Source organism: Phalacrocorax aristotelis, chromosome 1 (genome assembly GCF_949628215.1).
Source record: "Phalacrocorax aristotelis chromosome 1, bGulAri2.1, whole genome shotgun sequence".
In the NCBI taxonomy this organism is placed as follows: Eukaryota; Metazoa; Chordata; class Aves; order Suliformes; family Phalacrocoracidae; genus Phalacrocorax; species Phalacrocorax aristotelis.
In genome coordinates, this window is record NC_134276.1 from 160,649,235 (window position 1) to 160,670,308 (window position 21,074).

The 21,074-nt window shown below is 43.4% G+C and overlaps 1 protein-coding gene across 1 annotated transcript in view; it reads right to left on the reverse strand.

The window, feature by feature from the left end:
* Positions 1–2,017: 2,017 nt before the first annotated feature.
* The window catches only part of MYH9 (myosin heavy chain 9), a 71,716-nt gene continuing 52,659 nt past the window's right edge, over positions 2,018–21,074 (reverse strand). The window contains exons 19-41 of the mRNA XM_075076164.1: positions 20,036–20,196; positions 19,178–19,286; positions 18,092–18,223; positions 17,234–17,440; positions 16,592–16,729; positions 15,958–16,081; positions 14,958–15,129; positions 14,157–14,369; positions 13,554–13,698; positions 12,821–13,027; positions 11,783–11,887; positions 10,415–10,567; positions 9,803–10,051; positions 9,106–9,318; positions 8,175–8,387; positions 7,658–7,819; positions 6,848–6,976; positions 6,419–6,507; positions 6,112–6,235; positions 4,789–4,997; positions 4,247–4,355; positions 3,732–3,904; positions 2,018–3,556 (exon numbers count right to left, since the gene is read on the reverse strand). Of these exons, the coding sequence (XP_074932265.1) occupies positions 3,439–3,556; positions 3,732–3,904; positions 4,247–4,355; positions 4,789–4,997; positions 6,112–6,235; positions 6,419–6,507; positions 6,848–6,976; positions 7,658–7,819; positions 8,175–8,387; positions 9,106–9,318; positions 9,803–10,051; positions 10,415–10,567; positions 11,783–11,887; positions 12,821–13,027; positions 13,554–13,698; positions 14,157–14,369; positions 14,958–15,129; positions 15,958–16,081; positions 16,592–16,729; positions 17,234–17,440; positions 18,092–18,223; positions 19,178–19,286; positions 20,036–20,196 (3,654 nt within the window). The 3' untranslated portion in view covers positions 2,018–3,438. The remainder of the gene's footprint in view (positions 3,557–3,731; positions 3,905–4,246; positions 4,356–4,788; positions 4,998–6,111; positions 6,236–6,418; positions 6,508–6,847; positions 6,977–7,657; positions 7,820–8,174; positions 8,388–9,105; positions 9,319–9,802; positions 10,052–10,414; positions 10,568–11,782; positions 11,888–12,820; positions 13,028–13,553; positions 13,699–14,156; positions 14,370–14,957; positions 15,130–15,957; positions 16,082–16,591; positions 16,730–17,233; positions 17,441–18,091; positions 18,224–19,177; positions 19,287–20,035; positions 20,197–21,074) is intronic.

The window sequence follows — 21,074 nt, forward strand, 5'->3', positions numbered from 1 at the left end:
CCAACTTTACCATCATCCCTTGCATCTTCTGAAACTATGTCCACGTGCCCCCCATCATTTAGACCCTTCAAATGCCTGCTGGGGTCAGCCCTGAGGGTTGGGTCATGCAGGCAACCAACAGAGCTTCAGCACCAACTTCCAGGAGCAACTCTTTCACATGGCCTGCAGATCACATCCCAATTCAATCTCTTTTCCGCTCTTGATTATTACAGCATTTGTAACCCCTCACCTACTCAGACCATCCCCAAAACTTCAGGAAAACCACTGTGAGGCATTTTGCAGCTCTGGAGATCCTCAGAGCAAATATCTGGAGCCACAACAACTTGCTAGCTTAAGGTTGCACTCTGCAAAGTGACAAATGCAGTGGGAGACTAATTTCTGCCCTTTCATGAAGATACACAAAAAGGTGGAAAGTTGAAGGAAAGAACAGTGTCAGTGGAAAGAAAAAAAAAAAAAAAGGACACAAGTCTCTTTCCATCTTGCACAGGCGAGAGCAGGACCCAGGCAGTGCACCGGCTCACACACAGCAATGCAAAGGGCACAAAATGCAGCCTGCACTTAAAAGGGTCAGCACACCATCAGCACACAGGTGCCGGGGCAGTTCTGCTCTGTATCACAGCAGTACCTGGCCAGCTGGCCTTAGTTCAAAATGATCCTATGATGGGAAAGCAATTTCAATGTAATTTAAAGGGTAGGCTGCTCACAAAGATGCCCTACATTTTTCTGCAAAACACTTCAGAAAAAGACTGAAGTATCTGAACCTGTAAACTGCCAGGCAAGAGTGACTCCAGACCTGTTTTTAACAATGTACCTGCAAGACATCAGCACCCGTATTCCACGCACCACCAAAGACACTTCCATCCCCTTATGCATTAGTTCCTCTTCAGGCTTGTAAAAGCTGCAGCCTGTGTAACATAATGTCAGAAGTTGTTCATGCTCACACAACCCCGTGGTGTGACTACCCTGGCACATGCAGCAGCACGTGGTCAATCTTCAGGCCTCCTCCTTCTGCACATCCCCCACATATTTTCTTTTCCTTCTACCTACACTTAAAGTTTCTTAATGAGAAGACCTTCCCCCCACCCTCAAGATCTGCTCAGCCAGAAATCCCTCCCTTTGGGAACGGTAGTCGCATATGCTCCCCTGAGGTAAAGGCGTACCCTCCCTGCTCCTTGTTTGCCACCACTGGCTGGGGCAGCAGCGCCTGCCAGCTGCACCGTACTACTCAAGGTGAGCACCAGCACTTCCTTCCCCACGGCTTCCACGCAAGGTCTGACCCTGTCGCAGCTGCAACTTCTAACTCCACCTTTCCCATCAAGGCTTAAAACTCTGCCAACACAGGATGAAGGGATGAGGTTACAATTATCAGGTGCTGGTGCCACGCTCTAGCTTTTATGCCATGGCTGTAGCACCAGAAGACACGAGCACTGGGGGCAGGTTGAGGGGCCACAGACCAGAACACGAATACAGCCACAAGTCCCTTATTCAATTTCTATCAATGCAATGAAGTAGATTCTTCGGGGTCAAGCTGGAAGATGAGTGAAAGGCAATTTTAACAATACATTGATAAACAGGCTTCTAGACATTTATCACCTCCTCCACTAACCTCACTTTCCAGTGACTCTGGAAACTGGAAATAAAAGTGAAGAGTCGTTTTGCACAGTTGTTAGTTACAGACTCAGAAATACCATCTTCAGGCCAAGAACACAATGAGCTCAGCTCAAATTCACAGCCTTGTGTTTGAATAGGTAACTCTCTGAAAGCACGCAAAAAAGGTGCATTTTCTTCCTCCAAAATCCCCGGCATTGGCCACTGCACCAGCTGCCCCGGTAACACGCTGCGGGTTCTGTAACACCTGATTTCAGCTTTGGAGAGTCACTCAGTGCCAGGGAAGGGCCGCAGCGCTGCCGGCAGGTCAGGCTGATGCTCTAACACCACAGCCGCTGCCTTTGGGGGCGACGCGCGTGGTCCTCATCGAGCCAAGGGAAGGAGGGAACGGCAACACACGCACGCAGAGTGCAGCACATGGATAATCTTTATTGGTCACATCAGTGGAGCACCAGTAAACCATTACTGACTGTAGTGGTGACACACAGCTGAGGCACATGCTAAGGCACTTTATTATGTAAAAAAAAAAGAAAATATTTTTTTTTTGTGACAGCGATCGGGACATGAGGCTCCTGCATTTGGAGCGCTTCAGGCATACAGTATGGCGCTTCATATTTAATTATTTTTACTTCGCTCATAAGTAGGTCTAAACGCAGCATATACAATACAGTTAAGAATATAGGTAATTCCAGCAACCAGTGTACGATGTAAAAAAAGTAAAGACTATCTCTATATAACCATGGTCCCAATAGAAAGGCAGTGATAAAGACCTTTATTTTTTTTCTTAGTTACTTATTATGAGAGATACAAAGGCCTTACATATATCTGTGCAGATTAAAGGTTTTTTAATACACTCTTAGTCAATGGTGCACAATAACTAACCCCTGGTTACAGAGCAGGTGCAAGAGGCTTGGACATGTCAATAAAAGAAGGATTTCCACCCCCAACCCCACCCTCTGCCCCCTACCCTATTATATTCCCCTAGATTCTGTCTATTACCATTAAATATATTTGGTCCCCCAGAGATTCTCAGGCAAGCACAAGGACAATGTCCTGCTTCCCCAGCCTGTCATTAACTACTGGTCCACACTACTTTAGATGAAACCGCTCAGAGGCACAGACACTAACAGGACATCATTGCACTTCAGAAATCTGTCCAGACAGTAAAAACAAGAAGGAGGAAAAAAAAAAGAATGACCAAAAAAAAAAAAAAAAAAAAAGACTTTGGCAAGTCCTCCAGGTAACTGGTCCTGAGAGGAGCTTCCCTGTTCACCCCTCCCTGGAAAGATATGAAAGAAGAAAGGGCAAATTGCCATGGCCAAAGCACACCGTTTTTCCTGAAACTGCTCCCAAACCATATGGGGGGGGCAGATTAAGAGAGGCAGAAGTCTGAGGTCACTGAACATGATTGCCGAAAGCAAACAAAGAAGGAGGGGAAAGAATACAGGAAAGAGCTTCCCTGCAGCTAGAATCAAAGACAAAAAGAGATTTACAGCAAAAATAATCTTTCCCTAACCCCACTCCCTCCAAACTGTGTTAGGATTCACCAGCAGGCATGGCACGGACAGTTCTACAGGCCTTTGTAGTGGCCAAGCTGCTGGTCAGATTTCAGAGACCCAACTCTTTGGCATTAAATACAAAGAAAATTAGGAAACTGGAAAGAGGAGAAAACTAGGAACACAGATGGCTGATGGCTCCAGATGCACAGAGCTGGGCTTGCTCTGCAGATCCCAGCCAATTCAGGAGGAGAGGGTTCGCTGAAAGTCCAATGGAAGAGGGGAGGGTGGATGGGTCACTCCATCACACGTAACCTGGGTCAAATGGGAGGACTTATTCAGTAGCTTTGGCATCACCAGCGTCTGCCTTGCCATCCACTTCCTCATCAGAGCACTCCCCTGTACCCTTCCTGACCATTCGACGGGTCACGACAAAGGGCAGGTCCCCGCGCCTAGGGAAGGACAGACAGTATATGTCAGTAACACAATGTTTCACTGAACTCACCAGACAGGACAGGCTTTGGGAAGAGGTAAGGAAGCACCTGGCTGCGCCGTTTGCTGTGAGCAGTTACAGCAAGGCTACACCGGACTGGCTGCCAAGGTATTGCATGAAATGCTCTGCCTTACCTGAGCTTGCTCTTCAGGGAGCTGACTTCTCTATTCATTGCATCAGCTGTTTCAGTGGCATCCTCCAGCTCACGCTGGAGCTTCCTACGGGATGCATTGGCTCGCTGGGCCTCCTCTTCTGCTTCCTCAAGCTGGCGTTTCAGCTGCTTCAAGCGCATGTTTGCCTTGTCCGCCTGAGTGTATAAGGGGAAGAAAAAAAAAAAAAAAAAAAAAAAAAAAGATCCGTGTTTCCTCAGAGTTAAAGCACAGTAGTCAGAGCAGCAACAACAGAGTTTCCAAAGCCCCCTCTTCCCCTTCTGAAGGGAGCTGCCTAGGACTTGACAGCTCCAAGCTTTTCCTTAAAAGCATTACATTTTAATCTGTGTCATCTTGTAATCATCACAGTGAAGGAAAAGAGGAGAAATCTATAGGAAGGTTAATGCTAGAGCCCTCTTACATGCAGATGATGCCTTGGTCATAGAAGGGAAATCCTCCCCCCCGGATGACGCACCAAGGCTGCGGGTAACTATACACACCTGATCTTTGAATTGCTCCGCATTACGCCTCTCATCATCCACCTGCAGCAAGATATCTTTCAGCTTCTTCTCGGCACGGCGCACCTGCTTGCTGGCAGCCTGGCGCTCCCTACACAGAAATACAGTGATGATCAGGCAAGAACTTATCTCCCATTGTCCCCAACAAGATGACCTGACTTAGGCAAGTCAGAAACAAGGAAGACAGCGGAAGTCCTCCTAACTTAGAAAAAAAGGGATGGGAGACAATGTGTTCCCAGAAATGACCAAAAGGCACTGATGTAATGAAGATATGACCCTTCCTGAAGCTACAGAACGACAGCAAGCGTACCATAGCCGCAGTTTTAGAAGTAGTTATGTCTGGAAGAAGCTCAAAGTCTCTAAAGTGTAAAACAAGGAAGGTTTGCCAAGATCTTACATCTTTAGTACCCCGTATACCTAGGATGAAGCCCTCTCTCAGACAAATCAGAATTTGTTCGGAAGAGCTTAAAATGCCAGAGCGGGTGGAGGCCTGTAAAACAAATGGAGTTTCTACTAGGACATACTTTGTCTCCATGTCCAACTGCTCTTCCAGCTGTGCTATCTTTGCTTCCAAGGCTGTGATGGTAGCCTTGTACTTGGACTTCACTGCGCTCTCCATCTCCTGCAGTTTAAGTTTAAGCTCCTTGTTCTGGCGCTCCATCTGCTGGCGAGCATTCTCATTCTTTTGTGCGTTGCTACGCTCAGCATTCAGGTCGGCATTCATCTGATCAATCTGCAGAGAGAAGTAGTACTCAGCATATCGAGCGCTCCAGCCCGAAAGGCTGATTTCTCAGGCACGTGCTGACACACAAAGAAAGAGGACCCTCAGGGTGAGCTGAATACCTGGAATAACTCTGATGCAGAGGGAGCTGTCTGTAGGCAGGGGACTTCTCAAAATATCTTAGTTTACCCAGATTTTCAAAGTAATTCCTTGAATAACAGGTTTATCAACCTCCTCTCAGGGCTAAATTTGCCAATCACGTACAATGCTCCCTGGGGTGAAGGCTACGCTTTGGCACTTAACACAGTAATTATCAGTCTTGGTGAATTACAAAAATCCTGAGGCAAGTGGATCCAATACGTGTGCTTTACTAATTTATCATTTATTTGCTGTCTGTCTACTTCCACTACAAAGCAGCAGCTGAAAAATACTGACTTTCAAAGGTGAAAGGGCAAGAACTCAGTCTACTTCCAAGCCAGGGCTCTGGCTGACAGTCAACTAAGTAGAGAATTACACTCTCGCGCACCTGAGTGAACAAGCCATTTGGAAAACCATCAACCTTGCTCCTCGCCTTTGGAGCGCTAAGAAAATGACATGCTTGACTCTCAGTGTTGGGCAGAAAACACATGGCAGAGAACAGACAGATTAAGATCATGGTTTCTATAGCAGCCTAACAAATTCCACATGGTTAGTCCATTTGAAGAAACATAGAACTGGCGGAAAAGTCATTTTCCAAGCACATTGTGGCACTGTTCAGCATGCCAAGTTGGAGCAGCATGCTACAGATCGTCTTTCTCTTAATCCCTTAATACAGAAGAGAGGGACTGGGAGTTTTTTTGCTTTGGTGGGGTTTTGTTTGTTTGTTTTTGTTGGGTTTTGTTTTTAAATAAACTTGAGAGACTGTTCCAGCTACCCAATGATTTAAATGATCAAAACCAGTGAGTTAACATCACCTCTGCCCACCCGGTTTTCTGTATTGTGGTATTCAGGTGTTTCATACTGCTTACATCTATGGACTTCTGAGGGCCTGTACTGTACACAAAGCAACAGCTGGCATTACTCAGCGCTGTTGACAATTTACACAGACTAAAGAACCCCCAGTGGCACATGCAGCCTTAACAGGTACCTGAAGATTTGTCTTCTTGAGCCGGTCATTGATTAACTCTGTGTTGCCCTGTTCTTCTTCTAACTCCTCCTCCAGCTGAGCTATCCGGGCCTCCAGGCGCCTCTTTTCCTCCATGGCCAGTGCTCTATAGGACACAGAATCATTAGAGCAGTTTGGGGAAAATTCACCGCTTCTAATTTTACACAATAACTCAGTCTTTCAAGAGCAGAGGGGATACAGTGTATGCTGCAGTCTACATAAAAGTAACAGCCTGCAAAGTATTTTCTCAAACCAGCTCCTCCACCCTTAAACAGGGAACATTACTCACCCTTTACCACTGTTGTTGGCAATCTCATCAGCCAGCTCATCCCTTTCTTGCTGGGCCTGGCGCTTGGCACGCTCAGCAGCTGCAAGTTCCTGGAATGAAAACGAGACAGTCAGTGATCCAATGGGAAGCTACCAATTAATGCAGCATAGGAAAAAGTAGTTACTGGTAACGGGTGGTATGGTCTCTAGCTAGATCCAGACTTAATCATAAGACATGGTCTGTTCCCCACCCACCCCACAGCTTCCTTGGTTTTGCACACTCCTATCGCAGCTGTCAAGAGCAGCCAAATTCGGCATTTTGAAGGGGACCTCATATTTGAGCAGAGCAAGTACAAAAGAAAGGAAATAACCACTCAAGCTTAGACTGCTACACTTAGTTCTTGGCCAAAGAAAACGAACCAACCCTTGACTTGCATGCATATTCCATTACCTCCTGCAATTGGATCATCTCTGCCTCCATGCTCTTCAACTTCTTCTCATTTTCTTTGGCCTGTGCCAAGATCTCTTCTCTGGAAGTACGTGTGTCCTCCAGTTCCCGCATGTAATCCTTCATCTGTGCCTGGAAAGGGAGAACAAAAAAGGATGAATTTCAGAGCATCCACATGAAAAAACTGTGCTTGTTTGTCTTACAGGAAACGTGGAGGGGAAAATAGAAACATGGATTCTTTAATCTTCAGGTACCAAAAAAGTTGCTCTAAAAACAAAAGGAATCATCTTTTTTTTCCATTTCACAAGTAACAAGGAGTAGTAGTAATAGAAGCAAACAGGACTGCTTAAATTGCAGGAAAAAAAGGAAGTCTTGTCAGATATAGGGAGGGGGGAAGGGAAGGTAGAGGAAGGTTTCTAGTGACGCAATGGATCAGACAGTTTCGGGAGGATTTGGAGATCAGACAAGTGCTTGTAGGAATTACAAAAGCATAACAGAAACTTCTTGGGGCAGCAGATGGCCTAAATGAAATGAAAGTCCCTCTAGCTTTGCTGCTCCACAAGCTTTCAAGAAACACTGACATGAGGCAAGCACTAGAACGGACTTTACCGACAGCTTGTCTCCCAGGGAGTTAAGCAGGCAGGTTGGACTTAGAAGGGTATTTGAAATGCCAATAAATCTTTCATAGTAAAATGCTACAAGGATCTACTGCTCTTGTGACCCTGATGCATGGTTCTCATGAGATGAAATCTTGTATCCCATTTCCCTGGTAAATGCCCTACACTGACAGCTAACACAGTTGCATCATCTCACCTGCAGTTTGCGGAGCTGCTTGATGGCTTCTTCACGATTCTTGTTAGCAGTGTCTATATGGCTTTCCAAATCCTTCAGGTCCATCTCTAGCTTCTTCCTGGCAGCCACAGCAATGGAGCGCTGTTTTCGTTCATCTTCCAATTCCACCTCCATCTCCCGCACCTGTATGGAGAAATATAGGCATCAGTGTTTCATCGCCTTTATTTCCCAATAGCTACTTTTCACATCCCCTTTTCAAACTGTATGTAAGTGCAAGCATGTGACTTGTCTTCATTCCTCCTGGCAGGGGGACGGAGCTAACATTCCTCATTAATAAAGTTACACGGGTTCCTTTGGTAGACAAAGGCTGTTCGAACAATCACACATAAGAGGGGGAAAGGCTCTCACAGCTTTGCAGCACTGCCTGAAGAGTTACCATTGACAAGCATCTGTGGATTGGCAGTGTCTGTCTAGCCATTTTTGGGCACACGTGCCTTTGTGTACAGAACACTTTCAGGATTTACAGAGCAATTCTTACTTGTCTAATCAGCTGTTTCTTCTTCTCTTCATTCTGTTCATCACGCCCCTGCAGGTCCCGGTCAAACTGTGCCTTCATGGCCTGTTGGTTCACTTCTAGCCGCAGTTTGGCATCCTCTGTGGCCTGCAGTTCATCCTCCAGCTCTTCCAACTGTGTCTTCATCTCCTCCACCTGCTGCTCCAGGGCTCGCTTAGCCTTTTCCAGCTCATGGACCTACAGCACAGTACCACATGTGAGGTTTCCTCAAACAGTGCAGACAATTTGCCTATCCTAAGAGCAAAAAAGTTTAAGAACAGCCACTTGCTTAAAAGACAGGATACAAGAACACTGCATCCATCACTTGTATTAGGGCAGAGATACCCCTCAAAGCCAGCTGCTTGCATACATGCAAGCTGCCAGCGTGAATCATGATTACCTACGAGTTCTGGTCACCACACCATGTGTGGTGGTGGGGAGAAAGAGAAAAGCATTTGTTAGCCCCGTCCTGACCTACCACAGTCTTGTCAGAGCTAGGATACCTCTGGTTCTGACAGAGTTCAAGAAAACACTTTCTAGACTCTGAATTTGTTCTCCTCCTTCCTGTTTAACCTAATATTTTTTGTCTTGAAATATTGGGGTTACTGTCTTCCGTTGCCTGAGTAATCCCTGTATTTTACATATCAGGCTCACATCATACCTTCATCTCTGCCACAGTGATACCAGTTAACTTTCAGTTTGCCACTAACTCAATTTGGGTCATTTCCAGGCTCTTCCAACCCATCTTTCCCACTTACTAATGTAATACAAACATAACATTCACAAACTCAGAATGTGTCCAGTATTCTCTGCTGCATTCCTCTGTGTTCACACTAGCATAAGCTTTCTGCAGTATCAAACTAACAGTATCACCTGTGTGATATTTCCTGCCCAGATATTTTAACTTCATACTTACACTTTTCCCAACGTCATCCTTTGAACTCATCAGATCTTCCATCTCTGCACGGAACTGCTTATTGATTCGTTCCAGCTCAGCTTTCTGCTCCATGGCTTCTTCCAGGGCTCTGGCCAGGGAGAGGGCCCTAGTCTCCTTCTCACGGGCTTCTGCCTCAGCACGGTCCCGTTCTTCTGCATACTTGGCAGAGATGTTCTTCTCCTCTGCCAATAGCTACAAGAGCACAGCATCAGTATTCTGAGAAACTACCGACAATTGTCTAACACGGTAAACATGCATCTTTTCATTAATACCTTCTTAATAGTGTTCTGCCATGGAGAGAAGGAACCGAGAAAATGCAGCTTCAAAGAATGAAGCGTGCCATGCCACTTCTAATAACTGTGCTGACCCCAAATGAAGAAACTTCTGATTCCCTAGGCCTCCAACCTATTATTTCCAACTTTCTCTAAGATGATCTGCAAACAACGCTTTGAACTTGGTCTTGATATAAACGTTATCTATCCCTTTGGGAAAAGGAGCATCGCTGAACTTATTATGCATGGAACAGGATTAATCTACTTCTGTGAAAGCTTATTTCTCCACTGTATATTCTATGCCTTAGTTCAGAAATAAACATGCATTCTCCAAGCTTAGGTATTCTTAAAGCAGACCTGTCAATAAGATGCACCTACTGAATGCCCAGTGACTGAAGTCATACCTGATCAAACTTCTTCTGCTTCTTCTCTAGGTTGGAAACAATCTGCCGCTGATGATCGAGGTCCACAGCAAGGTCATCCAGCTCTTGTTGCAGGCGGGTCTTTGTTTTTTCCAGCTTGTCATATGCAGCTGTCTTCTCTTCATAACGCTGGCTCAAGCCCTCCAAACCCTTCTGCAGCTTCTTCCTGGCTTCCTCTGCTGACTCAAGGCAGATCAGACCATCATCCATCTTCTTCTTTGCATCTATTGCCTGAAGGACAGAAAAGATTGCATGTGAAGCCATGGCACAGGTAACACTGTATGTAGTTTACAGGCACCAGAAGTTGAAGAAATGTGTCTGCTCATTTCTGAGGGTACTACTCCCCTCCTCAAATAATACATATGACTGAATTCCCAAAGGAATTCCTGGATAGAAATCTACAAGCAGTTCATATGATTATCATCAGAGACCTCTTCATTTCCTCTCTCACCCAAATCAGCAGGATCACTCTTTCCCAGGAAAGGTTCTGCTACTAGAAGTCAATTCTGCATTTAGATTTTACTTCCTTCAAGACAGAGCTGCCCTTATGATTCCTCTCAGAAGTCATTGGTTTATGGGATGCAGACTCTGTACCTGTTGCTGAAGAACAACAATCTGTTTCTCCAGGTTACTCTTTGCCTCCTGTTCTTCTTCCAGTTTCTCTTTGATATTGTTCTTGTCATCCTCCATTTGCTTCAGCTTAGTGCTGAGGCTCAGTTTTAGGCGAGTCTCCTCCTGCAACAGCTCCTACAAAACAAACATCCCAGTGGAATTCAGCACTGCTCCTTGGCTTTAAAGGCTCACAATCCTCACCCACTCTCTCTAGAATGAGTACTTTTGAAGCCGAGTTTAAGTATGCAACTTATGTCACAGATAAGACAACCGAAGGCAGAATTTAAATAGTTGTCTTCCAGAGAGTCAATATAGAAACAAAAATATTAGAAGGGCCCTCTTCTCTCACACACTCTAATGATTAAAGTACTTCACCACACAAGCCATCCACCGTCCTTTCTGGAGTCCTCCAAGTAGCACACAAAGCATTAAAACCTTTCCTAACAATAACGTGACTTTCTCATATTCAAGTATCAAAGAATTGGGCAACAGGCTAAAGTGATTTAGCATGGTTAAAACAGTGCTGGTCTTGGCAGAATTGTAAGACACTGGTCATTCACAAACTCAAGGCACATTTATTGACTTATGCTGCCAGTGCTTGAGCTGAAGGAAATACAGAGACTAATAAGGCCAGTCTTTAAACTAGTGCAGTTTTTGTATTGTGCCCTATCTTTGAGTCTGTTTTGTTTTTGTTTTTTAAAAAACCGTATAAGTAGACAGAACACCAACGACTGTTCGCGGTTACTTAGTATCTGGGGTTTGGCACACTCTTCCTTTCCCTTCCAACCTTCTGCTTGGTACTTCATGCTTTACCAGGAAAGTCATATTCTATTAACGGTAAATGGCTGTTTTATCCCAAAAGATAAGACTAAGCATGATTTTTTCCTGAAAAAAATACCAAATTATTTGAACCTATCACTTCCCCAACATCCACTGGGAAATAAAATTGTCTGCTTAACTTTACAAATTTACCAGAAGTCACACACACTAAAACCCTGTCAAATACTTGACTATGAAGATCCCAAACAAAAACCTAGCATTCCAGTCCAGTTCTAGCATTAAAAAGCTCTCAAGCGGAAAGGTGACAGAGGAAGACTTTTAAATCTAAGACAGGGAAAGTTAGGTATGTTCCACATACTGAGGTAACAGAAGGAAGGTAAAGAGCTTGTTACTGTAGAAATGCTCTCAATACCATGCAATATAACCCCTTAGCAAAAAAGGCCAGACCCAGTCCTTTCAAGGGTTGTATATCCAGTATTTAATGGTGCCCAGAGTGATTCCTCACTTCAAGAATTTGTAACGGACACAGGCTGCACCACACACAGATGCCTTGGCTTCCAAAGCTCTCACCTGTGTATCCTGAAGCTGTGATTCCAGAGCAGAGAAGTCCTTTGCTAATTTGATTGATTTGCTGTCTGACTGGCTCAAAAGACCTGTGACATTGTCCAACTCAACCTGAAGGAGAGATCAGAGTATCAGTTATTAAATGCATCAGCTACAAGACCCAAAAGTGAAAACCCAGGCACCTCACAGCAGTAAAGCATGTATATAATCTGTCAGGAATGAACACATTTCTAAAGTTCCAGGGGTGAAATATGAGAAGTCAAAAAGAAATTTTTATTTGGGATCACCTCTGTTGTAACAGCCTTCAGGTTCTGGTTGTTTTGGGTTTTTTAAGGCCTACATGAGATGAGACAGCCTGGCAAGGATTTTAAAAGCTTCTATTAAACTAACTCTCTTCTGTTTTATACTATCTGCTTCAGCACTATACCTAGTCTCAAAATTACATTTTCACACTCCAAAAGGTAGTGCACACACCAGCAATGCTCAGCTTTTAATGACAACCCTCCACAAAGGAGAAGGCAGAAGACAATGCTCCGTGTGAATCCAAGGGATTTTTGTTCCCTTGAAGAAAGGGGAAAACCCTAAATTTCCACATCACCCTTAAGTCACCCCTCATCATCATCAATCACATTACAAAGCTTCAAGACATTGTCTTCCAAATTAGTTACACAATCATCATTCTGTCTGTGCCACTCTAGGCTCACAAGCGGCTGAATGTTTACAGAACTGTACTGTACAAACCGCTGTATGTTGACAGGGAGCAGACTTGCTGATACTTTAAGGCTTACAAAACTCATATGGCAACTGGTTACTTCACCTTCTCAGGACTGTTCACAGTAAGTGACATCAATCCAAAGGCCCTGGCAATGAGTTAAGGAGTTTGCACAGTCCTCGGGAAACAAACTATGGATTTACTTTTTTGTAGAAACTTTATCCTCAGGATGAACAACATTTTTGAACTAGCTATGGGGAGGTACAATCCTACCACCTTTCCCCTCTAGCCCTGGGCTGAATCAGAAGCTAAGGAAAACCCATGCTACTCACCTGCAATTTGTTAACCCTCTCAGCCAGTTCAGTCTTCACTCTTTCACCTTCTGTGAATTTCACCTGGAGTTCTTGGAGCTGAGCATCTGCTTTTTTCCGCTTGTGCTCAGCATCCCCTTTACCCTGCAGAAGAACCTTCACCTCATTGGACAGTTCAGCCCTCTCACTTTCCAGAGCTTGTTTTGCTTTTTCAAGATTTGCTTTCACCTAAAGAGGAAAAAAAAAAGAGCAAAACCCCTCAGACTTTAGATATGGCAGAATCCTTCCACTGAGTACACTGCTTTTCCCCAACAAGCAAGCCAACGTTGCACGTTTAGCAGCTAAGTTGTAGGCTGCTTAGTCAGGAAAAAACCAATTTGAACAGCCTGTCACTGATAAGCAAGGAGACAATCTAATTATCAGAGAAGACAACAATAGAGGAGATAGTCTTGCACCATCAGATTTCCAAATTAAAGGTTGTACAAGTCAACAGGTGCTAGCAGTGAAGATAATGTCTTGGCTATGCAGTATAACATGCCTGATGGAGAAAAAAAGAATGAATGCAACTATTTAGAACAACTTCATAGATGCTTCACAGTGAAAAACAATCTAGCAGGGGAAGAAGAGCACACGTATCAGAAGCCTAGCATCATGAACACTTCATGTTGTTCTGCGGCTTTAAGACATGGTCATAGACCACCTGTCATTTCAGGGAGCTTGACTGCTTTGGCCTTGTGTTTTCTGTTCCACATACCCGTTTGGTTTGTTCTAACTGCTCTGCCAGCTCTTCAATAGCTTGTGAGTGTTTCTGCCTCATCTCTTGGATTTGAGCCTCATGAGTCCTTGCCTCATCTTCAAGGGTCTTTTTCAAAACTGTTACTTCTTGTTCTCTCTTTGACCTGCAAAATTCACAAATTCCATTTAGACACCAAGGAGAGAATCACACAGATGTGCATATCCACCAATAGCATCTCTAATGCAGGAAAATGCCACGGTCTGTTTAGCTGTACAAGTTATAAAGATACTTTTCGAAGTTAGAACTTAGCATTACACCCTTCTTAAGTGCAAGCTGGCAGCACTGCTTTCAGCCTAAGTAGTAATAGCCTGAAAGTATGAATGTTTCAGGGGTATCACTTACGCTACAGTTAGGGAGCAAACTAACTTTCTTACATCAGGTCAGGTAAGGCAGTCTTGACTACAGCTTGCACACTACCTCCTTCTGTAGTCACTGAGGCTGCTAACCAGCCCACCCTGATAAAGGCAAAGACTTGCTTTGGTAAGAGACTGGATACAACAGCATTTGTTAAAAAAGTCAAAACTGACACCAAATAAGACAAAACAACTACATATTAGTTACCTGAGCTCTTGCTGAGCAGCTGTAGAATCCAGAGTGTCTTCGAGCTCTGTTTTCAATGCTTCCAGCTCTTCTCCCAGATCCCGCTTCTGTTTTTCAGCTTTATTCCTGGATGCTCTCTCTGACTCCAGGTCCTCCTGTAGCTCAGTGATCTGGGATTCAAGTTCCCTGATCTTTTTCAGGGCCATGTTCTTCTGAGCTGCCTCTTCTTCCACCCTGTGTTCAACATAGGGTTCTGGTCAGAACCAGGTTTAAACCATTTGTAAATTAAGACCACCTGTCTACCAAGAATAATGAAGAAAAATAGCTGGTATTGGTCAGCTCTACAATATTACATTCAAACTTTGACCCATATATTATCTACAAATTCTAAGTTCTATTTCCCAATACTTGAGAGAGCACAATTACTTACCTTAAAGAAGGGGACAGAGAGAGACTGACAACAGAAGAAAGCAGAAGAGAAAGCACCATTTTACATTGGAAATTGGACACTTTTCTGGTAGTTGCTATATTCATCTATTCAGTGAGGGACAGTGTGCTGCTACTGCTATTTAATCCCATCTGAAATCTTACTGCTCCAGTGAAATGCATGCAGTACACATCACATTCACAGTCTAGCTCTGTACAGAGAACATGGCGGCGATCAGCAGCCAAAGAACTCTGATGCAAGGTCACGGATCTCAACAGTCCACAGGCTGAAATACAACAGCCACAGATTCCATTTAGTCCCGCTTCCAAAGTGACACAAGACAAGAAATACTTCCCAACCTGGTGGTCCCTGAACCCCACAGGTCAGGTTCTCACCTAGCTAAGGCTGCCTGCAGCTCCTCTTCCTTCTTGGCCAGCTGCATTTTGAGTTCTGCAATCTGAGCCTGCAGCTCAGCAATCTGGTCATGCAGATCACTGGAGTCCCCTTCAAGCTTTCGACGAGTCTTTTCCAATTCTTGCCTCTGCTTTTCTTCACGTCGCAGACGTTCTGATGGAGATGGGGACATGTTAAATTATACAGATGAGACATACTCAAAAGAAAGTTGTATAAGCAGAGAAAATAAAGCTATTTAAGCAATTGTTTCTCTCCTAATAACACAACTGACCAGTGTAGCTACAGTGAATTATTCTGTCAGGACTTACACATGCAACTGCCCCCATATTTTGCCCTCAAAACATATCTGGGCAATTTCCCTTTCCCTCATCTTAAAGCCAAACCTCCTTTCCCCCTTTCGCTGTAATAAACAATGCCAGCACAATGCCAGCCTCTCCCAACACCCACAGCATGCAGCCATAAGCACTCATTAAGTGGTGCTGAACACAAGGTCTGCTCTCCCTTTACTGAAACTAAATAGGCTGGCTCCTGCTGTGTTAACCTGGGCACTCTCCAGATGAAGTGCCTCTAACTTGAACTCTGAAGAACTTGTGCAAACAGAATATCAGAAACAGCACTAACCCTGACAGAATGATGCTGCTGGAAGTAGAAAAGTGGAGACACTTCCACAGCAGGAGAAGAAAGACAACCAGCCTCTCTTCTCCATTGGCCTGCTGCTTTAGAGAGGGTTTTTATTTAGATCAAGGGCTCAGCTGACAAGGCACATAACCTTCAGCCAGCCACTGAACAGCTCTATCAAACTGATCAATAGCATACATACTGTAGACTAATTTTTAACCCCTCAGAAACTGGAGAGAACTAAAACTCTAGAAATGAACTTTAACACAAGAAACCACCTAAAACTAAACAGGCAAGTCCTTTTCAGGAGCTGCCTTAAAAAATAAACATAAAGCCCCCCAAAAAGCCCCAAACCAAAACCACCTTCAAGATCTGTGATCATGGCCTCATGCTTATTCTTGAGTTTCGCTAAACTCTTAGATTTCTCCTCTTCCTCTGTCAGGTTCGTTGTAAATTCAGACATTCTGTCTTCCAACAGTTTCTTTTCCTGCAGAATTGAGAAGGCAGTGTCAAAGCAGTGGCTGGAATTACAGATTTTTCCAGAGTTGACTGTGCTTAAAGGTCAATGTAATGAGTGCCTACTCCTACTACAAGAAAACTTGGAACAAAAGAAATCCTTTCAGGATTGCAGATAGTATTCAAATAAATAGTTACTTAAAGATTTGTATTTCATAGCCCTTGCAAAGCTGAAAGAGAAGTCTGCTTATGAAACAGATACTTTCATAAAAACTTGATACTGTTTGGCAAAACAATGTATCAGAAAAAGTTTGCTCACGGATCCTTATTTAGTCAAGGCTGTTTAAATATCATACAATACTGACTTGCAAAGAATACAGGCAGTCAGCTAATTTCAAAAATTCAAGTCATAGTTGTCAAAGACAAGACAATTCATTCATAAGTTTCCCTGTAATATGTCAAAGGTCAGCCCTTTGGCAGATGGCTCCAGGAGAAACACCTGTGCACCTTTAGCCTGCATAACAAGGTGCAGGAGTCTTACCTTAGCCAATTTTTGATTCTGATCTTCCAGAAGTATCACATCTTCTTCCAGTTTCTTCAATTTGGCCTCTGTGGTCACTTTTTCGAGCTGTAATTTCTGCCTTGCGCTTTCTTCTTCTTCAAGCTGCTCCTCTAGTTCCTTCACAACACCCACAGAAAAGCAAGGCATTTGTCAGCGCTGCTCGCTAGCCAATGTAACAGAACAATAGCAACACTAGAACTTGGAAGTTTCTTTACCCTTCCTTCAAGGTATTATTAGTACTTTCCAGAAGTGACATCTCTGTCATGACTTAATGCAACATACTGCATTCTAACAAACAAGTTTTCCAGCAGCATAAACAATGTTATTTTACAAAGAACGCTACCATTCCTAAAATACCTGGCTTAAGCAAAGACTTGTCTAATTATTTGACAAGTGGCCATCATCTTCAAGGATGGAACAGGTCATTCCCTATGACTGACTGGAAGCCTCAGGCTCAGCACCAGAATCACTGTGTTCTATTGCTATTTCCACAGATAGATTTTTCTATGGCTTTTTTGTTGTTGTTCTCTCTCTACATTTCCCTCCAAGTTGAGACAAGAGAACCACTCTAACCCTTACTGTCTTTTTTACTGACAAGAGACAGCATTCCTAAGGTATTACCTGGATGTTCTGCTGCATTTTCTTCTTTTCAGTCTGCAGATGTTGACACCGTTCTTCCTCTTCTTCCACCCTTGCTTCCAGGTCATGACATATCTCCTCTAGTTCTTGTTTCTTGGCTGTCAGGCGGGCTCTTATCTCCTCAGCTTCAGCACAGAGTTCAGTTTCTGCTTGCAACTGTTCCTGCAGCTGCATCTTCTCTGCCATTAGCTGCATTGGACACAAAGCCAGAAAGAAGACAAGCTCCAATTTACCAAAGCACTTAGTGATCTGCATTAAGTGAAGCCATGTGCTCCTGTGTTCTCACAGTTACAGTCTTATTCATTGCAGCAGTCTCCTGCTGCTCATCAAAAGCTAAATATGAAAACACAGTTTTTAAGTGTTTGTTCTCCTTCAGAAACCATGCACTGCATCATTGTGTTAGCCTTAAACTTCTCAAGACCATATCCATTTGAAGTAAGGAGATAGTCTCTTTTTTCCCCTGCAAAAGTAACACAACTCATTATCAGCCCTATAGAAAATCAATCCTCCTGCCACCTTCTGTGTTCCAAACAAAAAGGATTCCATTAATGACGATGCTGAATTCAACGAGCTTGCTATAATACTCAGCCAAAGGAGACTTTTCTTCACATAATGGCTATGGAAGGGCAATAGGTGGTCACCGTACAAAATGACCTGCTAGAGGAACGGAGCTGGGAAGAGGAGCAAAGGAAATTGAACAAGATGGCAGCCAGGCCATGTATTTCAACAAATTGGAATCTTGCAGCTTATCCATCAGACCAATAAAGCAAAGGAGGAGCTCTCAAGCAGTTGGCCAGGTAGAGAGAGAATGACTTTTACACATGGGATTTACAAACTCACCTGGGCCTGGAAGGTCTCCATCTCACTCAGTCTATTTTCTGCAGCTAGTTGCTTCTCCCTGACCTTTGATAGTTCTTCTTCCTTGGCCATCATCTCCTCTTCCTGTCTGCTGACTTGCAGAAGGGGCTTCACCTGAAAGGGAAACCAAGGGAATGAGATGAACAAGTAGAACATAAGAAATGCTCTTATACTTGATAAGCGTTGAATAAATCAATATTTTAGATAAGTGTCATATTTGAAGGACTGACCAATTGTTTTGTTGTGAACACTGGGAGGATCATAGAGAACTAGTTATCATCTACTCTGCCAATAGCATGCTTTCTGCCTGCCCAACTTTTCCTCCAGGATGGAGTGCATCAGGCAAAGGCTTGGGCAAATTCCAGACCCAGATGGGCTAAGTAGTTAATCGCAGGAGAATGAAAAAGTTTCCACATAGTGGAGAAATTCACAGGTAGGTCAATGTAAACAAGAAACAAACAACACCCATCTCTGTGCTCCCCCATCAAAACCCCTTAGAAGTCATTTCATAGGAAAGAGAAGAAAAGTTTAAACTCTGCCCTCAACTCTCATTTAGCGGCAAGTCTCATGGCTAAAAAGCAAGAAACCCTACACATTTAGAAAAGAGACCATTTCCTCATGTATTCATTGTCTATATAAAAGTAAAACATCTACAAGTCTAACACAAGCTCAGACCTCAGTGCTTCTCCTTTGCTCTTACAACCCTGGAGAAAGAGATAGCAAGCCATCCCCTTATTAACAATTTTTGTCTAGCTAAATTGACTAGCCACATAGCAAGTGACTCTGAAGTGCCATACTACCAAAGCAAGCAATCCTCTTACTCATCTTAGGCATAAAGCATTAAAAGATTACTTCTGTTTTTCCACAACATTACTTGGATATAGGCTTGCAGTTGGTTTATGCAGGCATACTGCATAGCTATAAAATATGCTATGATATTCTCTGCCTAAATGAAGATGTATTTGCAAGCCAGCCCAAATGTCGAGGAAGTGGTTTCTGTGCTCTGGTTCAACCTGAGAAGCTGAAATTGCAACCAAACTCTCAAAATTGCAATGGGAAAAATATTACCTTGGTGAACAACCTCCACCATTGCCAGTTCCGCAGTTTCAAATAGGCAGCACAGTTCCTCTGAAGCACTTTCATGGCTGTCAATTGCTGCTGGCGCTTGGCAAAGGCTCTGCAAGGTAAATGGAGGTCAGACAAAGGAACCCACAGCAGCACACAATTCTCTCCACCAAGTTCTTTCTTAGATACCTCTACATTTTTACTTTAGAATGTTCCCTCCTAAAAAAAAAACAGCAAAATTTCCAGTTAACTTCCCCTGTCCAAGGGTTTTTTTTGTCCCTCAGGTAAGAGTGGTTATACTTTCCTTTATTCAATTTCCTTCTTAATAAAGCTTTTCCCTCCCTAATATCTTCTAATCTGAAAAGCCTCATTATTTTCACTTCATAAAGGGAGATCTGAAACAGAGGTGTATTTTCCTGCCAATCTGACAGATACTAGTTTAGTTTTCAGAACTCTACCATTTGCAGCCCTACCTAATAGCTTAAGAGAAATCCTACACCTCCCAGATCAGTACTGTAACTAAGACATTTTCACATTTGCAGTTAGCAGGAAAAGTTTTTGACAGAAGAGCTGCAGCATAGTATTCCTATAGAGATGAGTAGACTTTACTGCTCTGGTAGCGTGTGGGATAGCAGCATACTGAATTTCTCGCAGGTGCCAGAAGTCCAGCATTACAGAGATCAGAAAACCTTAAAACAATCATCAACTGTTATATACAACAAATAAACCATGGCCTTTCTGAGAAAAAAATAATTTCTATTCTTTTTTTTTCTTTTTTTTTTTTTCTTTTTTTAAGAGAAACTTGTACTTGGATGGGAGAAATACATGTTTGTAATGTACTTTATGAAATATAGTCCTTACTTTCTGGCCAGGTAGCCTCTGCAGCATGCTTGGAATCCAATAATGACATCTGTGATCTTCAGGTCTCTCTCTTCTTCAAGATGGGCAAGGACTCCAGCTCTGAAAAACACTTTACTCTGTCCAATTCGATAAAGGTTGGAATCCAGCTCCAATGCTTTGATCTAAAATGAGAGAGAGAATAATTCATCTCCTTGCAAAGACTACTTCAAGTGAAAAATCACAAAACATATTTGTGTCTCATGACTAAGATACCCCTTCCCTACAATGAGCTACTCAGGCCAACCAAAGCTGCTAGCTCCCAATGAAGTCCTGTCCCAATTAGAGGAATTGGAGCTCAGCCAAGCACAGCATGAAATGGAGGTAACCAGAGACAGAAAATATGATAGAAAGCATTGTTTAATACAACACCTCATCAAGTACCCAGAACTACAAGGATGCTGTGGAGAATATATGCCTAGCCCCAAGAGCCCTTTTCATTTTTCTAAAGGAAACACAACTGTTGATCTTTACTATTTATTTTTCCCAGTCCTAATCTTTGGCAGAAAAAGGTACCCCAACCAACTCCCCTGTCCTTTAAAGGATTTGCTGTCAACACTTATACTACTTAAGAGGAATAAGGTATACTCCTTTAAGACAGAAAAAGGTAATCCCTTACAGCCAAACCCAGTTCAGTCTCCCCTAGTCTTCAAGCTACAGAGCCAAAGCTTTCCCTTTGAAGCAGGCAATTCTGCAGAAGTTAATGGGAACCTTCACTAAAAGCATCTGTCATCAGCAGGCCATTACAGAAAGTTTATTGAAGCTCATACTTTAAGCATGTGCTAAAGATAACATTAATGATTCTCAGCATTTTGATTCCGTGAATACTGCTGGCACCTGTAGAAACAGGAAGATCATCTTTGCCTAGCATGAGGTTCAATAATCCTAGTTGAAAGCCTCCATCTGCAAAGCCAAGAGACAGCTTTTTGCACCCTTCTTCTCTCAGACAAAACATTTGACTTGGGAATTTTGGTCTGTGAGTACTAAAGATATATTTAACATG